At 35.8% G+C, this 24,406-nt stretch overlaps 1 protein-coding gene across 2 annotated transcripts in view; it reads left to right on the top strand.

Moving 5' to 3' along the window:
• Gpr155 (G protein-coupled receptor 155) overlaps positions 1–24,406 on the top strand; it is a 43,698-nt gene that overhangs the window by 5,500 nt on the left and 13,792 nt on the right. For both annotated transcript variants that reach the window (XM_013030147.1, XM_013030155.1), the window contains exons 3-11: positions 7,848–8,247; positions 10,657–10,822; positions 11,794–11,949; positions 14,389–14,472; positions 15,017–15,134; positions 19,086–19,170; positions 19,269–19,359; positions 20,441–20,651; positions 23,744–23,848. In XM_013030147.1, the coding sequence (XP_012885601.1) occupies positions 7,848–8,247; positions 10,657–10,822; positions 11,794–11,949; positions 14,389–14,472; positions 15,017–15,134; positions 19,086–19,170; positions 19,269–19,359; positions 20,441–20,651; positions 23,744–23,848 (1,416 nt within the window). The remainder of the gene's footprint in view (positions 1–7,847; positions 8,248–10,656; positions 10,823–11,793; positions 11,950–14,388; positions 14,473–15,016; positions 15,135–19,085; positions 19,171–19,268; positions 19,360–20,440; positions 20,652–23,743; positions 23,849–24,406) is intronic.

The raw sequence follows: 24,406 nt of genomic DNA, 5'->3' as shown, positions 1-24,406 counted from the left end.
GAATCTGAGGATTGCAGTTCAAAGCCAGGAAAGTCTGTGAGACTTATCTCCAATTAACCACCAGAAAACCAGAAATGGTTCTGTAGCTCAAGTGGTAGAGCACTCGCCTTTAGCTGAAGAGCTCAGAGATAGCACCCAGGCCCAGATTTCAAGCCCCACAATCAAAAATTAATTAATTAATAATAAATTTTGATCACTAACCAAAAAAAAAACAATGAAGACATTTTTGCCTTTCCAGCACTTTAAGCAGCCTAATTTCATTTCTATGAATATATATTTTTCAACAATGTGTAATGTTGGAATTTCCTAAAGAGAAACATTGTACTTTTCAGGACACTCTTTTGTAAAGAAAATATATATCTAGTAACTAATTTTTATATTTTAAAATTACAGTTATGTGTTTTTTTGGTCATGCATTATCATGTGAAGACCTGACTGTTCTGGATATATTTATTCATTCACTTACAGGAAATTGTTCTCTACCAGTGACTGAGCCAGCTACTGAGAATACTTCTGTGAACAAAACTCTTACACAGTGAATTTACATTTTCATGGGCCAAATAATAAAATTAAAATTAAAATCCAAATGGATGGTAACAAGGGCCATAAAAGTAAATAGTGTAGAGGAATGAAGAGATGCTAATTGAGGTAGTGTGGTTACTTAAGACCTCTCTGATGATGCATCTCTTCTGTGCAGGCTTGAGTGGAATATTGAATTGACAATTCAAATCTACCATTAACTTTCAACTAACTAACTTGCTTATATTCTTCCTTCTTCATTTTTTTTGGCAGTTCTAGGGTTGAAACTCAGGCTCTCATGCTTGCTAGGTGGGTACTCTACCATTTGTGCCCTGCGCCCTCTTCAAGTTTCTTTTTTAGTAGTTTTATCTTCTTCTCCCACCTCCTAATTTACTTCACCACTGGCACCAAAAATATTCCAGTGAACTATACCTTTTGCTTTTGTCCACCTTTGACCTTCCACTACCTTGCTTAACAGAAAGAGAAAAATGCCAAAGAATTCCGATAACTGATAAGTAAAGCAAGAAGCTTAAGATGGAAAATACAATCTATGCTATTAGGTAACTAAGCTATGAATAATAAGAAAGTAGTATGTGTTCCTTTAAGGTTACTAAATTTTAAGATGAAATAAAGACTTTGGGAAGTAAGAGAATAAAGAGTTTGTATGTTTGTCTATTTCTTCAAGAGAATTAATCATGTAGATTGGCCACTGTGTTTGTAGTTTAAGGAGATGTGCTCAGTACCACAGCATTAAATATTCCATATTGTTATATCTTACTTTAGACATAAGCTAGAAGTATATTGTGATGCTCTCATAGACTGGTTCATTCTTAACTATAGACTTTAGGGTGTGATGGTACTAGGGCCATGTATTTGTTGTTTCCAGCTCAGTAAGCTCCTAACTAAATAGAACGAACATTTGTAACCTTATAGTTTACCAAATACTTTCTTATATACTTATCTCTAAATAGAACTAACATTTGTAACTTTATAGTTTACAAAATACTTTCTTATATACTTACCTTACTTGAATAGGGCAGATATTATTACCCTCATTTTCAAAGGTTGTCTTATCCAAGATTTTACAACTAATAGGTTTTCTTGTTCTAAATCCTGGGCACTCTCTTATGCCACAGTTATATAACATGCTGAGTGATCTTAGAATACCCAACTCGCCCTTGTAATACAGTAGTTTCAGGCAGAATAAAAACACTTCGGCCTTGCAGTATTCTAACAATATTCCATAAAGTGAACTATAGTAGGAAAATATCTAGGTAAGTTCATTTTCATAACAAAAAAGAATTTCCAAATAAAAATTATATAATCAGATATTTTTATCACTTTTTTGTGGTTTTTTTTTTTTTTTTTTTTTTTTTTCTAGTGCTGGGGTTTAAACTCAAGGCTTCATACTGCTGGTGTTCTTCCACTTGAGTAACACCTTCAATCTGGCTTAATGGCTGGTTATTTTGAAAATGGAGTCTTTTGGACTTTTCTGCTCCAGATGGCCTTGAGTAGGATTACAGGTATCAGCCACCAGCATCTGGTTCATCACTATCTATGGGTGTGCATGCGAATGTGTGTATGCATGTGTGTGTGTGTGTGTGTATTCTGGGGCTTGAGCTTTTTTCTCAAGGCTAGTGGCTCTACATAAGCCACAGCTCTACTTTGGGATTTTTGGTGGTTATCTGGAGATAGGAGTCTCATGGTCTTTTCCTGCCTGAGCTGGCTTTGAACCATGATCCTCATATCTCAGCCTAATGATAGCCAGAATTACAGCCAATGCTTCTTAGCCACTATTTTTCTTATATCTCATATTATATTGGTGAATCTGGTAATAATATTCCTAGTGGTATGCTAACCTAATTTTCCCGGAGTATGTTTGTCATTTTGGGTTATAATCTTTGTTGTTTGTTTTTACTCACAAGGAATAAGAACTCTTGCAAATATCAGGTTGTAGACGCCAATGTTACTAAAAACAGTAATATAAACAACTTTCTCAGATAGCTGGAAATTGGAAGGTATGGTACAGAACTGAATGCCTGAATAGCAGTTCCTAGTAAACTTATTTATTATTGCTATCTGTACCCATCTTTGTACAGAATGAACAGAAAACTCTGTAGCTAGAGAGAATTCCTTTCTTTGTGTTTATTTCACAGCCTCTCCCAGGAAGCCAGAATCTTGCTTACAGAGGAACATCAATGATAGGTTATAATAAATGTCCTTTTTAAGAATGTATTTGGGTCTGGCAATGTCACTAAGTGGTATATCACTTGCCTACCATACTCAAGACCATGGGTTCAATCCTCAGTCTGAAGGAAGGAAGAAAGAAAAGGAAAAAGAAATTAGACCAATTACAATGGTCTATAAAAGTACATTGAAGTGATTTATCTTTACTCAGATGACAGAGTAATACATTACCATAGGCTAAAAAGAGCTCGCTATATTTTAGAATAATTCTTTTCAAAGATATTTTGAAAAATGAAAGTGCAAAAATCTGCCACAGTGAAATGTTGATTTCAGCAAATCAGAATGGATCCCTGCCTCTGTCATTAAAAGATACTAATAGGGCATAGTTAAGTCCTATAATTTATTCTTCAAACAATGCTGATAGCATAAGTGCCCTGACTAATCATAATTATGCTCTAGTGCTTGAACTGTAAACAGAAAGGAAATGAAGCATTTAACTATATGCCATTAAATAATAGAATGATCTTGTCGGGGTCTTTGTGTTATTTGCTAGAGATTGAAACCCTGCAGGAATCAAAATAGGAGTCACAGTGGGAGGTTAATTTTATCTCTTAGCTCCTCAAAGCTATATAATAACTCCTTATAATGGGATTTCCCCTCCCTTCAAGAGCCTTATTTATAATCATTAATTAATTAGAACTTAATAGTAGATGTAATGATTATAAATCTAATTTTACTTATATAGATCACTGTATTCGTGTATTTTCAAATTTGAAAAGCTAGCTTCAGATTGATAACAAAAAAGCATTGTCAATGTATAGATAAAGATGTAATGTTAAGTAATTATGCAAATGAATGGCAGAAATAGACTAAAATTCTTGTGTTGGATCCTGTTCTTCAGTAATTTTACAAGTATTTATTTAATCATAGTTATTTGCTCTCCCAATAGACTACATTTCTTTTGCCTTTGTATACTTGTTCAGCTAAGTTAAAAGACTACAATTGCATTCTGTCCTATAAATATTCAGAATGTGTAGAAAAGTAAAAAATAAAATACAAAATTTCAGTTAGGAGAAGTAAGGTCAAAAGATCTGAGGATTACAGTTAGTAACAATGTCTTATACTCTTGAAAACTGCTAAAAGTAGATTATACTTATTCTCAACACAAGAAAGTGATGAGAATGTGAGGAAATTAATGTTAGTAAAGTTGATTTTTCCCATTCTATAATGTGCACTTTAAAAACAAACAAGTCATGTATGTGTGTGTGTGCGTGTGCGTGTGCCAATCGGTTAGTTAATTCTATTCAGCAAGTATTTTCTGATTTTTCCCAGCACAATGCTAAAATATAAAACTAAGCCTTCAAGGAGTTTAGAATTTCTTTAAGAGTACTAATATAACACAAAGTAACCTAGCATTCCAGAGAAGGAGAGATTAATGAAGCAGATTGAAGATTTGGTGAAACAAGAACTATGAGAAAGAAACTTGCCTTATGTAGTAGGCACATTCAGATAAGTAAGAAAAGATTCCAAAAATAGAAGGTGATGATAAGATCTGCTCATAATCTAGTAGTTGTGAGCATGGTGTTTGGTGTGACTATGAAATTAACAGCAGATGGAGTCTTTGCATTATGGAGTAATAAAGGATGGGTTGGATAAGTAAAAGGCCAATTGTGAAGGCTGGCTTTGTTCAAAAAAAGGGATGGGGGAGCGATTTATAACTCTGGGAAAAAGTTAACTTTTGGAAGATAATGACTTTTTAGTTACTATTAGCAGTAGCTAAAATGGATTAAGGAGGTGGTTGAGAAAACCCAGAAGAACACAGTTTAGTGAACACATTAAATGATCTAATTTTGAGACTTTTTAATCTTATAACAATAGAAGGAATCAAAAGGAAAAAACACAAATACATCCTGCAAAAGAGGTTAATTATAGTAATTCTCTTATCTGCCAGGACTATATTACAAGATCTCCAATGGACAGGGATGAACACTAGACACATGGTTTTGTCTTATATATACATATGTACATAACTGATATGGTTTAATTTATAAATTAGGCACAATGTGAGATCACCAATAGCTAATAGTATTTCATTGTACAACATTGATCCTTCTTGTTGACTTTAGGTAACTGAACTTATGGAAAGTAAAACCAAAGATAAGGGAGGACTAAAGAATAAAAACTGATGTCCTAGTTTATATTGAGCTCTTTTAAAAACGGAGAATCTATTATGAAGTGATGATTACTAATGTGCCAGGAAAGTAGATTACTGGAAAGGACATTAATATTAGGGACTCTGATTAGAAAACAGAACTGCAGCTGTAAGTTGTCAAAACAAACCTTTGTATCATAGTGAAACCACTGAGGAAACATTCTTGAAACCAAATGGAAAACACAAGACATTTTTAAAATAAATACTCTGAAATTAAGTGGTAAGCAGGTATGGACAGCTTTATCTTAGAGAAGGAAGATCCAATCAGAAGGGTAGCATCTGGGAATAATTGACAAGAGCACTGATTTTAATTTAAACAAATCTTAAGAAACATGAAAGAAAACTATTAAGAGGTATAAAACTAGCATATCTAATTTAGAAATCAGTTAAAAGAATTCATGAAATTTTATGTAATCAAATACGTTTTAACTTCTGCTTTATTTTGTGATATTATAGACCTACATATGTGCTTCATTCGAAAAAATATGACCTTATAAAAGTAGATTTGGCTAATGAGATTCAGGTGAACTTCTAAAGGTTATATAATCTGGTTATGCAATGTTAGCATGTCACGTGGATGACATTAACTCTACTTATGTATCCTAGTAAGTAAACAACCATTTTCCTACCTATATCACTTTGTCTCAATGTAAATTGAGAAACCTAATATTTACCTTTTTTCACATGATTGAGTCTCTCCTTGGAATCACTTGTGGCAGTTCACCTTTTATCTTTGTCAACTTCAAATCAGTTATGAATCAACTTTTGTGTGCTTTGGATTGTGTAATTTCGGGACCCATGTCCAAAAACATGCCTAGAAACCAAGTTGTTTATTCCATAGCTGTAAGTTGCTGTGCGCCCTTAACCTAGCAATCCACCTTAATCTCCACCAGGTAACTACTAGAAGTTTAATTTAACACACTTCCCTTTACAGGTGGAAAATATCTGGCCCTTAAAAATCATTTGATTGGGCTGGGAAGGTGGCTCAGTGGTAGAACGCTTGCCTTGCATGCCTGAGGCCCTGGGTTCCATTCCTCAGCACCACATAAGCAAAAAGAAAAAAGCCAGAAGTGGGACAGCACCCAGGCCCCAGAGTTCAAGCCCCATGACCTGACCCCCCCCAAAAAAAACATTTATTTTTATACAGAATTGACGTAATTTTTCATTAGCCACCCATGGCAGTTGCTTTGTATTGATAATTTTGTATTGCCTTCAAATGACATTATCTGAATGGCCCTTAGCAGAAAAAAGTGCCAGCCTGGCAAACACATCTTGTGCAGTCATTAGATTCTAAAGCCATCATGTGCTCTTCACATGCTTGAAAAGTCTCTTACATCACCCATATAATACAGCATATATACCTTATGTTATACCATTTCTCAAAATCTAACACATATTTTTCTCTCAAGCATTGTTCCTCAATGAACAGGAGAACAATGAGTTTGTACTTGGGAAAATTCTAAGAAAAACAAAATGAAGTTTGTGTGTTCCTTAGAAAGTATAGTTGAATTTGCATTAGATACACCTTTATGTGACTCCATTCTTTTCTCCTCCAGTTTTTTTTGTTTTTTGGGGGGGGTTCCGGTCATGGGGCCTGAACTCTGGGCTTGGGTGCTGTCCCTCAGCTCTTCAGCTCAAGGCTAGCATGCTACCACTTGAGCCATACCACCACCTCTGGCTTTTTTTTTCTGTTTATGTGGTGCTGAGTAATCAAACCCAGGGCCTCATACATGCAAGGCAAGCGCTCTACCACTGAGCCACCTTCCCAGCCCCGAGGCTTTTCTTACCTATAGCCTATATACCATATGCACAAAGGGAGTTAAGACAGGCCTCCTAATCCTCCTCGCGTCCTTGTACTACTCTAGGCTATTACTCTGTACTCTTTTGTTAACAACTATTTTGAATGTTGTACCGATTTGCTAGTTGGCTGATTATTTCTGTTATATACTGGGATTGTAGTCATTCCCTTTTATTCATTACAGACTTTAAGGTCTGGCTTTGCCATTCTCTTGTTTGACTTTTAGCATCCTTATCAATTATCCAGCAATTCTCTGACCTTTCAGTTCCTTAGTCTCTTCATCTCCAGTGATGTCTTTACTTCCTTTCAGCCACAATTTTACAAGACCATGTCCTCAGCCTAGTCATCAGGAAAAATACATAATTCAGTAGCTCACTGACTAATTCTTAACACCTAAACTCGCAACTGTACTGAATTCTTATAGTTCATAAGAGTCTCTAGTCTCTTACCTTTCTCCTTTCTGTAAGCTATCTTCCATCTTCATGTCTATTCCTATACAGTGTGGACACCACTTTGATGTTCATTCTACTTAAATGCTTAGTTTATTATTTACTAGACTTTTATTTTGAATTGCTTTTTTCAAAATTTTACAATTCTTCCCTTCTTTTTGAAGACTAATCTTAGCCTCTACAATTAGGTGGGTTTGGGGGGATATTTTTTGTTTTGTTTTGTTTTGTCAGTCATGGGGCTTGAATTCTGGGCCTGGGCTCTGTCCCTCAGCTCTTCAGCTCAAGGTGAGCTCTGTACTACTTGAGCCACAGCGCCACTTCCGGTTTTCTGGTAATTAAGTGGAGATAAGAGTCTCACAGATTTTCCTGCCTGGGCTGGGTTTGAACCTCGATCCTCAGATCTCAGCCTCCTGAGTAGGTAGGATTACATGCACGAGCCACCAGCGCCCTACCACAAATTAGATTCTACAAAAGATAATTTTTAAAGTTATCATTTTATAAACTAGATAAGATTTAATATAGTAAGTTTTTATTTCCTTCTCAGTTTTGTTACTAATAGTGAGATTATTAGTACTATTGAGATTAATTTGCAATATGTTATAATTATGCAGAGAAAATGTTATATACATATTATATATTTCTGTGTAATCTTTTTAAATTAATTTCAATTCTTATCTTGCAGTTGAAGCTTTGTATCAAACTACATACCCAGAATATCTTCAGTACATTTATTTGGTGGCACCAATATCTCTTATGATGCTAAACCCTATAGGGTTTATCTTCTGTGAAATCCAGAAATCTAAAGAAAATCAAAATGCTTCACAAAACAAAGTAAAAATTGTGGGACTTGGATTTCTACGTGTGTTACAGAACCCAATAGTATTTATGGTCTTCATTGGCATTGCTTTCAATTTTATTCTTGATAAAAAGGTGCCTGTATATATGGAAAATTTTCTTGATGGACTTGCAAATTCTTTTTCTGGATCAGCCCTATTTTATCTTGGTCTTACAATGGTAGGAAAATTAAGGAGATTGAAGAAATCAGCATTTGTTGTATTAACTCTTCTCATCACAGCTAAACTGTAAGTTTTGCTTATTCAACCTGGAAAATTGTACTTTATAAAATCCTTGTTTAGCCAACTTATTGGGATATGTCTGCAACTGAAAATTAATCTTTCCCTATAGAGAGGTTGTGATTTAAAGGAAAATGAGATATTGGTGTATGGTTAAAAAAAATCATTTCTTTGTCCATGTAGATTATTCTTTCCTTTTACTATCAAGATTATAGAATACTAGTGTACTGTCAGATTTTTTTTAATCAGTCATGGGGCTTGAACTCAGGGTGCTGTCCCGGAAATTTTTTGCTCAAGGCTAGCTCTACCACTTTGAGCCACAGCTCTAATTCTAGTTTTTAGGTGGTTAATTGGAGATAAGAATCGCATGGCCTTTCCTGCCCAGGCTGACTTTGAACTGTGATTCTTAGATCTCAGCCTCTTGAATAACTAAGATTACATACATATGAACTACCACCCAGATACCTTCAACTTTTTTATTTTTACCTTTTATATAAAGTATACTTAATAATCTCCTACTGTCCCAGTTAAATCTCTTACTTATTTCCTTATCTACTTATTTATCTTTTTATGCAAGGTTGGGGATCAGACTCAGGCTTTGCACATGCTAGGTAATCACTCTACCACTGAGCTACATCCTCATTCCCTTGGTCATTTTTCATTCTTTTTTTTTTTGGGGGGGGTCCAGTTGTGGGGCCTGAACTCTGGGCCTGGGTGCTGTCCCTCAGCTCTTCAGCTCAAGGCTAGCACTCTGCCACTTGAGCCACAGCGCCACTTCCGGTTTTTTTCTTATGTGGTGCTGAGGAATCGAACCCAGGGCCTTGAGCATGCAAGGCAAGTGCTCTACCACTGAGCCACCTTCCCAGCCCTCCCTTGGTCATTTTTATGTGTATGTATGCTGGTCATGGGACTTGAACTCAAGGCCTGGGTACTGTCCCTCATTTCTTTTTTGCTAAAGCTTAGAGCTCTACCATGTGAGCCACAGCTCCACTTTTGTCTGAGTGGTTAATTGGACATAAGTCTACAGACTTTCCTGCCTGGGTTGGCTATCAACTCCTATCCCGTATTCTCAGCCTCCTAAGTAGCTAGAATTACAGGCATGAGCCACTGGTGCCCAGCACCCCAGGTCATATTTTTAAAAGAATTTCTCGGGATTCCAAAATCCATTAAAATCCTAAAGTTAAAAGCATTTTCATTTATGAGTAATAATTTTAATATAAACTCTTCTTCAAATATCTGAGTGGCTGAGCTTTCTAAAAGTATAGGCAAGTCAATATGAGTATCATTAGAGATCAGATTCTAGTCTGGCAAATAATAAATTCTTTTTAGCTCCCCTGTTAATAATACTTCAGCTGACTTGGCTCATTTGCTCTAGATTTATTCTTCATGGCACAATTGACATAATTTTATTATGGTGTTAACCCAAAGTACTTGAGACATACTTAGCTATAGAATTCAGCTCTTGAATAAACAGTTAAATTCATGTAGTTAAACTCAGTATGATTTGTATTTATGTTTCTAAAGTAAGAATCAACTTAAGTTTTGAAAATTATTTATGATGATGCTATGTTTCTTAGAAAAAAATATTAATTAGTGCTGCCATCGTAAAAAATTTATAACAATAAGAGTATTATCAGCTTCAATTTATAAGTATTCCAATTAATTTTTTTCTGAAATGAAGACATTGCTGAATTGTTAGCGTGCTTGTACAGTAGATTCAATCAGTAGAACAAATCCTGAGTTCAATCCCTGGTACTGCTAAGATTTTTTTCCCCTGAATCTTTGATTTTTATAGACATTAATTTCTTTTTTAATAAAAAATGCACGTATAAAAGTAGTTCTTTACTCCATCCTGAGCTTCTTTACAGCTGCTGCCAGGAAATATTATCAACCAAATTGTTTTGTTTTTAAAAGAGGGTCCATTAGTTTAGCTATTTAGTGTTACACCCATGGAATCATGAAGAATTTAATAATTGACTCTGCAAATTTACATTTCTCATTTTTGTTCTACCTCATTGTTTTGTTTCTTTTACTAAATCTTGCTTTTAATTCACAAAGAACTAATTGTATTATATTTTTCTACTGTTTTTGGAGAATTTTATTGAGAGGCATTGTTATTAACTGTAAATTTTTTAATCTAAATTTTCCCCTTCTAGTTCCTGAATGTTGTTACATTTGAAGTGGTTCCCAACTGAGTTCTTAATTCTTTCAACAAAGTGTCCAGAGGCACAGTCATATGCAGAATATCTACATGCAAATATATATATATATATTTCTCATATATATATATATATTTCTCATATATATATACACTTTGGGCAAGAGAAGGAAAACAGAATGTTATTCATTATAGCAATCTACTACTTAGGGACAAGAATGCTTTAACACCAAGTAAATTATACATTTTTTTTTCTTCAGCCTGGTGCTGCCACTTCTGTGCAGAGAAATGGTGGAACTCTTGGACAAAGGTGACAGTGTAGTGAACCATACAAGTTTATCGAATTATGCATTTTTGTATGGGGTCTTCCCTGTAGCACCAGGAGTGGCTATCTTTGCAACACAGTTCAACATGGAAGTAGAGATTGTACGTATATACTACTTTCTACGTTTGATTGTTTCTGTGATAAATAGATGATCTTTTAGAAACATAAAACACAATATTCTTCTAAGGAGAATTTGATACCTCTAAGCTACTTCATTGTGAAGAAGGTAGCATCATGTAACATTATATAACAAGTTATTTAATCTGGGCTTTTAATTCATCCATGCTTTTTTATTATTCTCAAGTACTTTGTTTCTATTCTTACATTTAAGTTTTGAAGTTATTTATAGGAGGGTAACTTTTGAAACTTTTAGAAAAAAATTTATTTATTTATTATTAAATAGTTGTACAAAGGAGTTACAATTCCATAAGTCAGTTTATAACTATAATGCTTCTTAATGTCACCTCTTCCTCTGTTCTTCCCATTTTCTCTCTCCTGTCCCTACCCTCATGTTATATAATTCTATTATTTCTTGATAATTCAGTCATCAAATACAAAATAGCACACAATAAACTGCAGCAAACAGCTAAAATCAAACCCAAATTATTAACAGTGCCTAAGTGTATTATACATACTACCTATGACAATAAGGATTTTGAAATGTAATATTAAGGAATTAAATTATTTGGTAAGGTCAGTTCCCTTATTTAAGATGTAAACTATTTGTACAGTCATTTTTCTATTTGCAAGTTGCTTTTTTTGCCCTATATTTTATGAAGTGGTATGAAAGGAAATTGTTCGTAAGTTTAATCAGATCTATACTTTCTATAGCCTAGAAGATGATTATCAATAGTGACACTTCTAATGTGTTTCTTATGTGTAAATAAATGTGGAGCATCAATTAGAAGAGGAAAACTTACTGCAGATTCTTTTAAGGATTTTCAGAAAGGAGAAATATTAGACAATATGCTGGATTCTATAATGTCTTGTCAGAGTATATGGCAGGCATTTAAGTTTAAGGTGATTGTGTAAGTGAAAGTGTGACTCCTCAGTTTGGTCTCATTTTTCACAGATAACTTCAGGGATGGTAATAAGCACACTGGTGTCTGCTCCAATCATGTATGTTTCTGCTTGGTTACTGACCTTTCCCACTATGGACCCTAAGCCACTGGCATATGCCATCCAGAATGTCAGTTTTGACATAAGTATTATCAGCTTGGTCTCCTTGGTGAGTATATTTCCACTTAAAATTTAATGGAAACCACAGAATGAGTCTGAGAATGACTGATAATTGATAAAGATTTAAAATCTAGTTTTTCAGGTCCTGTCTGGGATGTGGGTACGAGTGGGAGGGGAGAGGACAAACAGGGCAAACAAGAGCAAATACAATCAAAATACTTTATGTACTTGTGTAAAGATAGAACCATGAGGAATTAGAAGATTGAACAATTGAAATTAGTTTTGGAAGGAGGGAAAGGGATAAGGAAGAGTGATGAAGGAGGTAAGCCTGATCAAGATATATTGTATACATATATAGACGTGTCAAAATTAAACCCTTTTGTAAAACCCTCTAATAAAAATGTGGAAAAATCAGCCATGCACTGGTGACTCATGCCTGTAATCCTAGCTACTCAGGAGGCTGAGATCTGGTGCAAAGTCAGCTCCAACAGGCAAGTCTATAAGACTTTTATCTTCAATTAATCACAAAAAGCCAGAACTAGAGCTGTTTCTCAAAGTGACAGAGCACTATCCTTGAGCACAAAAGCTCAGGGACAGCAACCATGGCCCTGAGTTCAAGCCTCTAACTTCTTATGAGATACAGAAAACTAAAGCTTGTCCATATGATATGATATTTGATTAACTCTGAATCACGATACCATTGTTAGCTGTTGGTGATCATGTAGATCTCAGGAGAAATCTTTGGAATGATGTTCAACTACATATTTAATACTAATTAAACTTTTAGTAACTTCTCTAATTAGATATGTCTAACTGAAATCAAGCATTTAGCAACTAGGTCTTCTTATAGATCAAATTGCCTATTGAATTCAAGCAGTATTCTGGATGGGAAAAGGACAATATTTAATGTTAAATGAAAGGAGATGGGAAGGAATGTGCATATTGTCAACAATAAATGCACAATTAGTGAAAAATTCAACACTCAGTGAAAATTTTCAATATGTGTGTCACATATTCTTAAGAATATATGTCCACTGATGGGCTGGGAAGGTGGCTCAGTGGAAGAGCATTTTTCTTGCATGCATGAGGCCCTGGGTTCGATTCCTCAGCACCACATAAGCCAAAAGAAAAAAGCCGGAAGTGGTACTGTGGCTCAAGTGGTAGAGTGCTAGCCTTGAGCTGAAGAGCTGAGGGACAGCGCCCAGGCCCAGAGTTCAGGCCCCACAACCAGACCCCCCCCAAAAAAAGAATATATGTCCACTGATAAGGAGAAATGTGGGGAGAAACAGTACAGACTTCTATTAGCAGTGCAGGGAAAAAGAAGAAATTTGACTAGCATAATTACATGGCTATTCCTGGAGACTGGAGTATAGCTGAGCAGTAGAGTAATAGAGCATTTGTTTAGCATGCATGACTGAGAGAGAGCAAGAAAGAGAGAGACAGAGAGTGTATACCAATCCTTTTGAGAAATGTGAAAGATTGCTTTTAGTATTTTGAAGTAAGATAACCTAGAATTTGGATTCCTCATCAACCACTATGGTAGAAACCAAAAGAGGAAAAATTTAGAATAGTGTATTATAGCTACATCTCCCACTAAGATTCCTTTCCTGACTAATTGGCCGTGATCCTTTGTCCCAGTCTAGCCACTAAAAGTACACATAGACACATATTATGAACATAATCCTGGTAAGGTATTAGTTCTTAAAGACTTGTAATTTTTGGACAGTTAGTTTACCATGGTATCTCCTCATGCTTTTTTATTTTACTTTGGATAGATAATTTACTTCAACATTCTTTTTTTTTCCTTTCTTTTTTTGTCGGCCGTAGGGGCTGAACTCTGGGCCTGGGCGCTGTCCCTCAGCTCTTCAGCTCAAGACTAGCACTCTACCACTTGAGCCACAGCACCACTTCCAGCTTTTTCTGCTTTTTTTTTTTTAGTTGAATATAAGTTTATTTCATACCGAATTACATTTTCTGAGATAAACTACATTTGGGTCAAAATACAAAGAAAGAAGTACAGAGTTCATATGAAACAGTTTCATACTACAATAGAATGAAACTTGAAAATCATAATATAGAGATAACTACACTAGCTCCAAAGATTCTGGAATTAAGCAACATATCTTATATAAATTGTGAATGCTTATGTGGTGCTGAGGAATCGAACCCAGGGCCTCATGCATTCAAGGCAAGCACTCTACCACTGAGCTAACTTCCCAGCCCTACTTCAACATTCTTTTGGAATGTTTCTTTTAATATAGGTTAAAATAAATAACACAATAGAATTTCTTTCTGAAGTAAAATAAAGAAGATTCTTTAAGGATATAGTCGTAAGGCTGCAGATATAGCTCCAAGCCCTTGCTTAGCATGCAGGAGGCCCTGGGTTTGATCGAGTACCTCTAGATAAAATAGTGTTAATTAATGTGTAGTTAAGAATAATTATAAAGATTCAGAAGCAGCAATAACTTTTGAACCTTTTATCTTTAAGATCTGGTCTCTGGCTATTCTTCTCTTGAGTAAGAAATATAAACAGCTTCCTCATATGCTTACTACTAATTTGCTCATTGCTCAGGTTAGTATACCTGTAGATGTTTTTAAACCTATGGGACTATGTTTTACAGGGAAACTATTCCACTGAACAGGAGAAAATTCCTTTGAAATGTTTTTTTCAGTTATAAAATTGGAAAAATATACATACAATTATACTCTGATTATAATCTGCTTTTGACCGGTAAATTAAATACTGCAGTAAGTCTTAAATAATAAGAAGGCTAATAATGGAAATTGATAATCATTGCATTTTCATAAAAATTGCATTTTTAATCAAAAACTGAACTCAATCTTATTTTTCTAGTTAAATCTTTACATCTTTCAAATCATAACAAAAAGAAGCTTAGCAATTTCTATGTAAACCATTACTAAATATAAAGTTGATATTTAGGATATAGTCATTATCTGCTTTTATTGAATACATACTTTTATGTAATTTTAGTATAACTGGTTTGTAATATTTTCTGTGAATAAAATTTTTATGACTAGCTTAAAAGTTACTTTTGTTAATGCATTATATGATTGTATTAGCTATTTACAAAGTCTTTTAATAATTTTTTCTCTAGTCCATTGTCTGTGCTGGAATGATGATATGGAATTTTGTTAAGGAAAAAAATTTTGTTGGACAAATTTTGGTGTTTGTTCTATTGTACAGCTCCCTGTATAGCACCTACCTGTGGACAGGTAAGTTGGATCATGAATGAAATACTAAAATCTATTCTCCCCTCTCTCACCTCTAGAAGGTCTCAGATTCTAGTGACCTATTTGAAATCAAATAGTACAGGGTCAAAGTTTTCACTCAGGCCATTATGCCTGCAAAGCTGAGTTCTGTTTCCTGAGTGCTCTATTTCTGCCAGGGCTCACAGCCCTTCCAGCCACATAGTCCTTTCCTTGCGGTCATCAGCTCTAGTCTACTCTCAGCACAGCTCCCTTTTGGAGGCACTAAGAAGATAAGTGCTGAAGGCAGGTGAAGAAAGGCAAGAGTAGGCAGAAGCATAGGAGGTATTTTCCAGAGCTCACCACTAAAATCCTACAAAACTGGAAAACTGTTGCTTTGCCTTATACAAACTACCTTGTAGGGCTTCAGTTTCCTTACCTATAAAATAGAATTACAGTACTATATAGTGTTATTTTAAAGGTAAAATGAAGTATGGGGATTTATGTCTGGTGCATGGTAGCACTCAGCAAGTGGTACTGTATTCGTTAATAAACTGAGGGGAATGTAATTTGAGAACAAGCAAAGTAGAAAAAACAAAAGGTTCTGGAAATAGGAGAGGACCCAATGAGAATGTGTATTCAAAATGTTTTAACTCCTTTTATTTTGAAATAAAGCATATTTCAATGCAGACATTATGGTATGTTTGTGAAAAATTCTGTCTGGTTATTTTGTATTCATACCACAAATTTAAACCTGTAAAATATTGCAGAAAGGGACATTGTAGAATGCTTAGGAGGCTAGTGTCTAGACGTAGCTACCAAAGGCAAACCTCTGATTTCATGTCTTCAGTCCCATCTTGGTCAACAGCCTTTTGCTGTGAGGCAACAATATGATGAGGAATCACAGATGAAAATTTAGTGCAAGCCAATGATGCTGTGTATGTGTATGTGTGTATGTGTAATAGTCATGGGACCTGGTTGCTCCAAGGCTAGCATTTTATCACTTAAGCCACAGCTCTACTTTTGGCTCTTAGGTGGTTAATTGGAGATAAGAGTCTCACAGACTTTTCTGCTTGGGCAGGCTTTGAACCAAGATCCTCAAATCGCAGCCTCATAAGTAGCTAGGATTACAGATATGAGCCACTGGCACTTAGCTTTCTTTGTGCTTTTTACAGGCAAGTATAAGAGTTCTTATGGGATGGCAAATTAAAAGAACCTAGAGATTATCATTCCAAATATATATGGCCCAAGTTGATCTCTAATACCTAAGTTTGTTCAGATAAAATATACCACAAGAGTAATAGAACAGTAAATAGATCAATTATCAAAAGCCCCAGCTTGCCCCAAACCCTGTTCAAACATGCACACTAAAATCTATTCAAAGTTGTTCTGAATCCCTTGACCCCAATGAAGCCTCCCTGTAACCTTCAGAATACTATAGTACAGCAGAAGCATAGGCTCAAAAGCATATTTTAAAATTGCATGTGCACTCATTTTTAACTTTACTCATTTGAAAACCTTTCACCCAATTTTTGCCCTATCTGCATACCACTTGTATAGTTTTCTTAAAGTTGACCTAGTTCTTAAACTTCAATCATGGAGTCTATGTCAGTGAAGTACAGGTTTCACATATTAATTAGAATTTTTTCAAATGCACATTAAATGTATAGCTAGTCCAAAAATACCATGTTTGTTAAACAGATTTAAGCAGGAGACCACACAGCTACTTCCACGAGATGTAGGACTAGAGTCTGCCTAATAGTATTTGGTTCTCTTCACAAGGCAGGAATGATAATCAGTAGAATCCTGAAGAGTGCCCTAATGATTGTAACATAGTTGGCCCACATTTGTGCTCTGTCATTTGTTTCTCTGATACTTTGAAGACCTAACACTAGAAAGTGAGATGACCTTGTACATTGATTTATGTTAATTCTAGCATAGTGTTATTTAATCTGTACAATCTGAAATCTAGGTATGAATTGTTTATAAAAACATCCATTCATCGGTTATATTTAAATGAAGTTGCTAGCCCAGTAATTTTAAGTAGCAGTGTTAATAAACATAACAAAGGCTCTTCTTTTCTTTTTCTTTTTTTTGGGGTCCGGTCGTGGGGCCTGAACTCTGGGCCTGGGCTATCCCTCAGCCCTCTTCTTTTCTTAATATACCTCATAGCTTGAAATGTAAAATGGAATTCACTTCCTTGGTTTTTAGTTTGACTTGTCTTTACCTCATATAAAGAGTTTTGATGTGGTGTATTACTACTTTTCTTTCTTCAGACTACCGCAGAACTTGTATTTGTGTGTTAGAATATCATTTAGCTTTCCCTACTCAAATTTATTAGAAAGCCAAATGTAAGCTCTGAAATCACCAGGCTATTAGGTGAGCACACACACACCACAAACAGGCTTCTGAGATTTAAATCTATTTACATAAATTGAAGAATAGAGCTTAGGACCCCCAGGGATCCCAGATCTGAGTTTGAGAAAAATTGAGCTGAAGCACGTCCCCTGTGTCAGGCTAGGTTTCTAGACCAGCAATGCCCTCTGCTGGTTATATGACTTGGGCAAACCCTTGTTGCCTTATCAACGAAAATATGTTAATTTGTTAATTTGAAACATGGCCCCTTCCATATAGTTCTGTAGAATGTATTAAATAAGGTGTCACTTGTATAAATTATTGAGTATAAGGTATAAGGAAAGTTCAAGAATTTAAAAACACTGATATGTGTGTTACACTTACATCATGTTTATATTAAGCTCCATCACTATACTACACTTGAGGCATTTTCTAAAAATACAACCTGTAGCCAGGCTCTAGTGGCTCACCCTTGTAATCCTAGCTACTCAGGATGCTGAGATCTAAGGATTTCTGTTTGAAGCCAAGCTTGGGCAGGAGTCTGTGAGACTCTTATCTCCAATGAAACACCAAAAACCCTGGAAGTGGAGCTGTGGCTTAGGTGGTAAAGCACTAGCCTAGAGCACAAAAACTCAGGGACAGCACTCAGGCTCTGAGTTCAAACTCCAAGACTGGCCAAAAAAAAAAAAAAGATGACAAAGAAAGAGGAGAAGGAGAAAAAGAAGAGGGAGGTAGAGGAGGAGGGAGAGGAGAGGGAGGATTGCTAGAATTTCTTTCTTTTTTTTGGTGGGGGGGGTCCGGTTGTGGGGCCTGAACTCTGGGCCTGGGCGCTATCCCTCAGCTCTTCAGCTCAAGGCTAGCGCTCTACCACTTGAGCCACAGTGCCACTTCGGGCTTTTTTCTTTTTGCTTATGTGGTGCTAAGGAATCGAACCCAGGGCCTCATGCATGCAAGGCAAGCGCTCTACCACTGAGCCACCTTCCCAGCCCCTGCTAGAAATTCTTAGCACCAGTAGAATGGAATCTTCGTAGAATGCTTCTATTTGTAGTTAAATTTTTTCTTTTTCTTTTATATGATTTTCAAGTAGTTGCACATGGGTTTCAATTCAACATGTCATTTTGTGAGTATAGTACATCTTGATTAATGTCACCCATCTTTCCAACACCACTCATCCCCTCAATTTACCTGGTTGCATTTTTACATATATACATTAAATATTATGATTGCATTGTTCAAGGGAGTTGCACAATTGGAATTTTCCCCTGCATCTACCTTACATAGTTTAAATGTTTTTAATTATACTTAATTTATTACTAGTCAAACGAATAAAATAATCAGAGCTTCTGAAAAAAAACTTCTTTGACGAAACACAATTTGAGTAAAGAAGCAATACAGAAATGGATACATGATGGTTTTAAACTGGGGAAACTTGCTCCAAAATATTTGCGACAGTATTTATTTAGCAAAAGGAAAGTTTTGGGCAAGTCTATACTTAATGCTGAAATAAGGTGGCAGGAAGGAGAGAGGGAGAGGGAGATGGAGAGTGAACTGGGTTCTGCTGGCTCACACTTATAATCCTATAATCCTAGTTACTTTCTTTCCATCTTTGTTTCTTATTTTTAGGCCTTCTGGCAATTTCTTTATTTCTTTTGAAAAAACGAGAGAGCATTGAAATTCCTGTTGGAATCATCATAATATCTGGCTGGGGGTAAGTTGGTGGTTTTCTCTATGTTCACTCATGTTTCCATACTTATACAAAATTGCCATTCATTCTCTCTTTTCTCTCAATCACCCTTGTTATTATAGAATTCCTGCTCTCCTTGTTGGTGTGCTTTTGATAACTGGGAAACACAATGGAGATAGCATTGACTCAGCCTTCTTTTATGGAAAAGAGCAGGTGGGAGGAGTTTATTGGCAGTTATGTTCTTGAGAATGTCTCTTTCTAGCTTGCTAATGTACCTTCCTATACTTAAAGTGAACTTTGAAAAAAATCTAATTTCGTGTATAGCACACTAGTGATCCTATATCCCTTTGTCACACCCCAAAATATGCTGACCATTTGACATGTCTAGGTATTTTTAGCTGAGAATTTCTAAATGCTTGAAACTTAATGGATTTTTCTTTAAAACATTTATGTTTCCCTTACCGGAGAGAAGACCTGTTGATTTAAGGCAACTTAATGAGTAAGCAAGAATGGTAAATGTCAAATTCTTGACTTTTAATCTTTTTAGAATTATAAAGTTCAGAAAAAAATGTATCTGAAGTGTATTAGAATAACGTTAAGGTAGACATACTGTCTACAGGACCTGCTGAATTCTTTAAAATATGATCAAAGGATATGTGTTTTTCAAAAACCTCTTCCAATGACTTTGATTTCTTACCCTTTTTCTCTGCCTTGCAATTTTGAATTTAATTCTATTTTTGTGACAAAGATTTACATTAGTGCTAGCTTCTCATTAGTTCTAATAAATGCTAGCTATAATGCCTTATTTTTACTATCATTACCATATAGAAGCTTCTAGTTGAAGTATGCTTGAATGACTTGCAAAATCTTAGCAGTCAAGAAAAGGTCTACAAATATTCATTCTCATCACTAATAAAAGAAACCAATGGCTGTGACACTAACCAATTTTTGTTCAGCAAAGCTTTTAGAAAAATGTATGAGTACAAGTAAGCCCTAATTTCTTTGTAAGTAATTTACATTCCTTTCATCTTGTCCAATTTTAAGACCCACTGTTATATTTGAAGCTATGCCAATTTCTTTTCTGTCAAAAATATTCTTGGGGTTGGTGACATGGCTCAGGCAGTGAGTGAAAACATCAGATACTGAGTTCGAGTACAGATCTCAGACACACACACACACACACACACACAACACAAACAAAAAATATACTTACTATACTCAGAGATTAGCAACATGATGGGATTGTGAGAAAAAAAAAACAATGAAACCTAACATCATTTCCAAATGCCGGCAGATGATCACCACAGCAGTCACCCTATTCTGCAGCATCCTGATGGCGGGTGTGTCACTCATGTGCATGAACCGCACCACTCAAGCTGGACACTATGAAGGCTTTGGCCAGCAACAGAGCCATAAGCCAGTGGATCCTGGAAACACTGCTTTTGAGGAGAGTTCAACACCAGCAAATGCACCAGAACTTTTCACAAGTTCTATCCCAGAAACAAGTATGATCTTTACTTTTTTTTAAAGACTTGGCCCTGTCTTTACAGTATGTATCATAAGAGTTTTATGTAAAGGACATTTCTGAATTTTTCTGAATATCATAGGTATTCTCATATGCACTTGAATCATGGTCATAACATTTATTTGTTAAATTTTCTTTATAAATCTATTTATGAGTATAATCTTTTGGTAAGTTCTAAGACATTCCTTAACCCAGCCATGCCTTGCTCTGACCCTAATTTTCCCCCTCCCCTCTCCAGCTCTCTCCTGTCTGCATTACTGAACCCTCTATGCTTGGCCCCAGACTGTCACTCACACCTTTCTTTATTTCACTCTAAATCCAAGTTTACTGATTTCTCTGTTAGCTCATTTCTAATGTTGTCATCAGAATTTCATTCTTTTGAGCTTCTTGACTGTTTTCCTTTTCAAAACTGAGCTCAGGGATTATATCATTTAGTAATATTAGAAGTTAAACCCAAGACCTCAGTGCTTGCTAGGGGAGTTTACACCCCCCTGATCCTTCCACTGAAAAATTTAAAGCGGCTTTCCCTAAGTCTACACTACTTCTCTGATCACGTCCAACATCTTTCTCTTCCTAACTTTCATTGCAGACTCTCATATTTATCCTGTAAACAGCTTACTGTTTGATTTGGGGTTGGGCTTGAAGACTACCACCTCTAGCTGGCTCTCCATGTCATCCTTTTCCACATGGAACTGGCTACCGCAAGCCTGTAGGAAGCACTAAACAAGGATCATCAGAGACTTCTGCTGAGATCTCTTCACCCATCTTTTAAAAACAGCAAATAAATTACATAATAGAATTTAAATCCTGTCACTACCATCTCTAGCAAGAAAATGAATTTAAACCCATAGTATAAGTAAATGGAGAGCCAGAAGACAGCTAGCTATCCCTTATCTACACAAGAAACCTTCTGCCAAGTTTTTACTTGCTTCTGTTTTTAATTTATTTTTTATTTATCATCCAAGAGATTTATTGAGTATGTACCTGGTCCTTCTCAGGGACTTTCCTGCCCAGGCTGGTTTTGAACCATGATCCTCATATCTCAGCCTCCTGAGTAGCTAGGATTACAAGCATGAGCCACCTGTACCTAACTTACTTACTTCTCTTATCTCACTGTATTCTAACTGCTTTTTTAAGTTGTTTGTATAACCCAGTAGACTGTAAGGGGTCTTAACTTGTTAATTGTAGCCTCAGGACCTAAGTATACTTACTGACATTTGTTAAGTAGATGGATGGGTGGATAAGTTATATGATTTTCTGAAGTAGCCTTGGAAACTGCTATTTCAAAATGCTTATTTATTTGATTATTCACTGGTGCTTCTGGTAAAAATAGTTTTTAAACCTTGTCTGGTTATGGTTATTCTCTTTCCTAATTGCTGATCTTCTGTTTTACTAGTGGTATTAACACATAATACTGTACTTAGGTGCCCATCCTGGCTTTCTCTAATCTTGGTCATTGAAAAGGTTCATTTACCTCTGTTCCTTTCTACACATTTGTGAGAGACCTATAATTCGTGTTATTACTGTGGAAGTAGGATTGGAAAGGAAAATAAGCCTATTTTAATATGAGATCGGTGGTTTTGTTGGTAAAGAGAAGACTGATAAGTTATTTATAAACCCTATGTGTCGGGCCGGGAAGGTGGCTCAGTGGTAGAGCGCTTGCCTTGCATGCCTGAGGCCCTGGGTTCGATTCCTCAGCACCACATAACAAAAAAGCCGGAAGTGATGCTGTGGCTCAAGTGGTAGAGCGCTAGCCTTGAGCTGAAGAGCTGAGGGACAGCACCCAGGCCCAGCATTCAGGCCCCACGACCGGACCAAAAAAAAAAAAACAAATAAACCATTTGTGTCAGGGAGAACCTATCATAATATCTTATGATAGCAGTGTGTGCTTGTGTTCAAGTGTGTGTGTGTGTGTGTGTACATGCATACACACATGTGTGTATGTGTACACATATGGCATTGGGATGGGCTTATATATGTGTTTTCTTAATTTTATCTTAGCTGATTTCAGCATCAAGTCTCTTAGGAGGGCTAGGTCAGATAATCTATTTTCTTTTCTGTTATTCTGTGATTCTATAATAACCTTGGAATGGAATCTTTATCTAAAATTTAGAAAAACATTTGTAATAGTTTATTTTAATTTTATACTTTGAAATCCTTTCTGTTTTTGAGACTATCACTGCATAATTTTAGCATGTTATCAATAAAAGGTCAAGCCTAAGAATGATTCATTTTTCTAGCATATTAAATTTTAAGTTCATCATTGAAGTTATTATTCTATTATAACCCATATCTATGTAAGTGTGAGATGTTTTAAAGGGTCCTTCATGCACTTCTCTGACTATGTAGAGGAAAAAATACAGCTCTATAGCAGATGTCTCAGTGTGACTTCTGTAAACCCTCTGGCTATAAACCAGCAAGACATTTTCAACAGTATATATTTGAAAAGAAAAAAGTATATAATTGTTTTTAGTGAATCTTCTATACTAATAGGATACAGGCTCTTGAAAGAAGTGAATTGTGAACTGCACTTAAAGGAGAGGATTTGATCAGCCCAGGCACAGATGAGGCTTGTTGAGGACTCGAAAGAATTGTCTTGAAAGAAGAGAAGGCTTTTCATTGAATAAAAGGTCTGGGCACACAGGTAGGGAGAGAGGCCAAGTCACAGAATGAGAGCTTTCAGATTTCGGCCAGCAAGTTTGAATTTTCCACAGTAATCATTAGTGCATTGATGTGTATTTTTTTGAGGACTGATAAAATGTTTTAGGAAAATGTTTGAATTCTTAGTTCTCAAAGCACAGTGGAAGTGAAACAGCATGTATAAAAGTATTTTTCCTTGTCTCGTGCAGTGAGGAGACAATGTGTAAAGGAACTGATCATTGCCTGAACTATTTAACTGTAAACTTTTGTATAGGCAGATTTGGCTATTTCTTGATAGTTATCATGTGGAAACATTTCCATGGAGGCTGTATGAGTGGGACTCATTTTTTTAGTTTTGTCTGTCTGGCATCTTTTGAACTTGTCCATTTCTATGTGGTTGAGATCCACCTTCACATTATTTTATCTGTATAGGTTGCTGCTCTTGCTCCATGGGAAATGGTGATTTACACTGTCCATCAACGGAACCAGTAGCAAACACAAGCACTAGTGGGCCTGTGACTCCTTCGTTTGAGAAAAGTGAGTGCCTACAGGCTTTATGAACAGAAAATTGCTTTCCATATGCCTTAAGAGGATTCCGAATAGCATTTTCCATAGAAGCTGTAACACTATAGAATATGGTTTAAAGATATGGTTTGTCAAATAAGATAGGGAAAAGTGCTGATAAGATAATAATGTACAGATAGAATACTCATTGAAAAAAATATGAAGTTCTGGCCAAGTGGGTATCATCCTAGCTACTCAGGTGGTGGAGATAGGAGGATATCAGTATGAAGCCAGCCCCAGGCAGAAACATGGAACCCTACTTGAAAAATAACTAAAACGTAGAAAAGAGCTGGGGACGTGGTTCAAGTGGAGGAGCACTTTATAAGCAAGCATAAAGCCTTGAATTTAAAGTCCAATTCTGAGAACAAAAAAAATCTTACAGTAATAAATAGTATTATACACACACACACACACACACATTTTCCAGTGAGCTTAACTCACATGGTTGAGGATGTATCCAAGTAATAGAGTGCATCTGTGAAGCAGTTTTATAGTAATAAGTAGTATTACACACACACACACACACACACA

Source organism: Dipodomys ordii, unplaced genomic scaffold, assembly GCF_000151885.1.
Source record: "Dipodomys ordii isolate 6190 unplaced genomic scaffold, Dord_2.0 Scaffold5, whole genome shotgun sequence".
NCBI lineage: Eukaryota > Metazoa > Chordata > Mammalia > Rodentia > Heteromyidae > Dipodomys > Dipodomys ordii.
The sequence above is the reverse complement of the archived record's forward strand: the minus strand, read 5'-3'. Positions and strand labels throughout refer to the sequence as shown.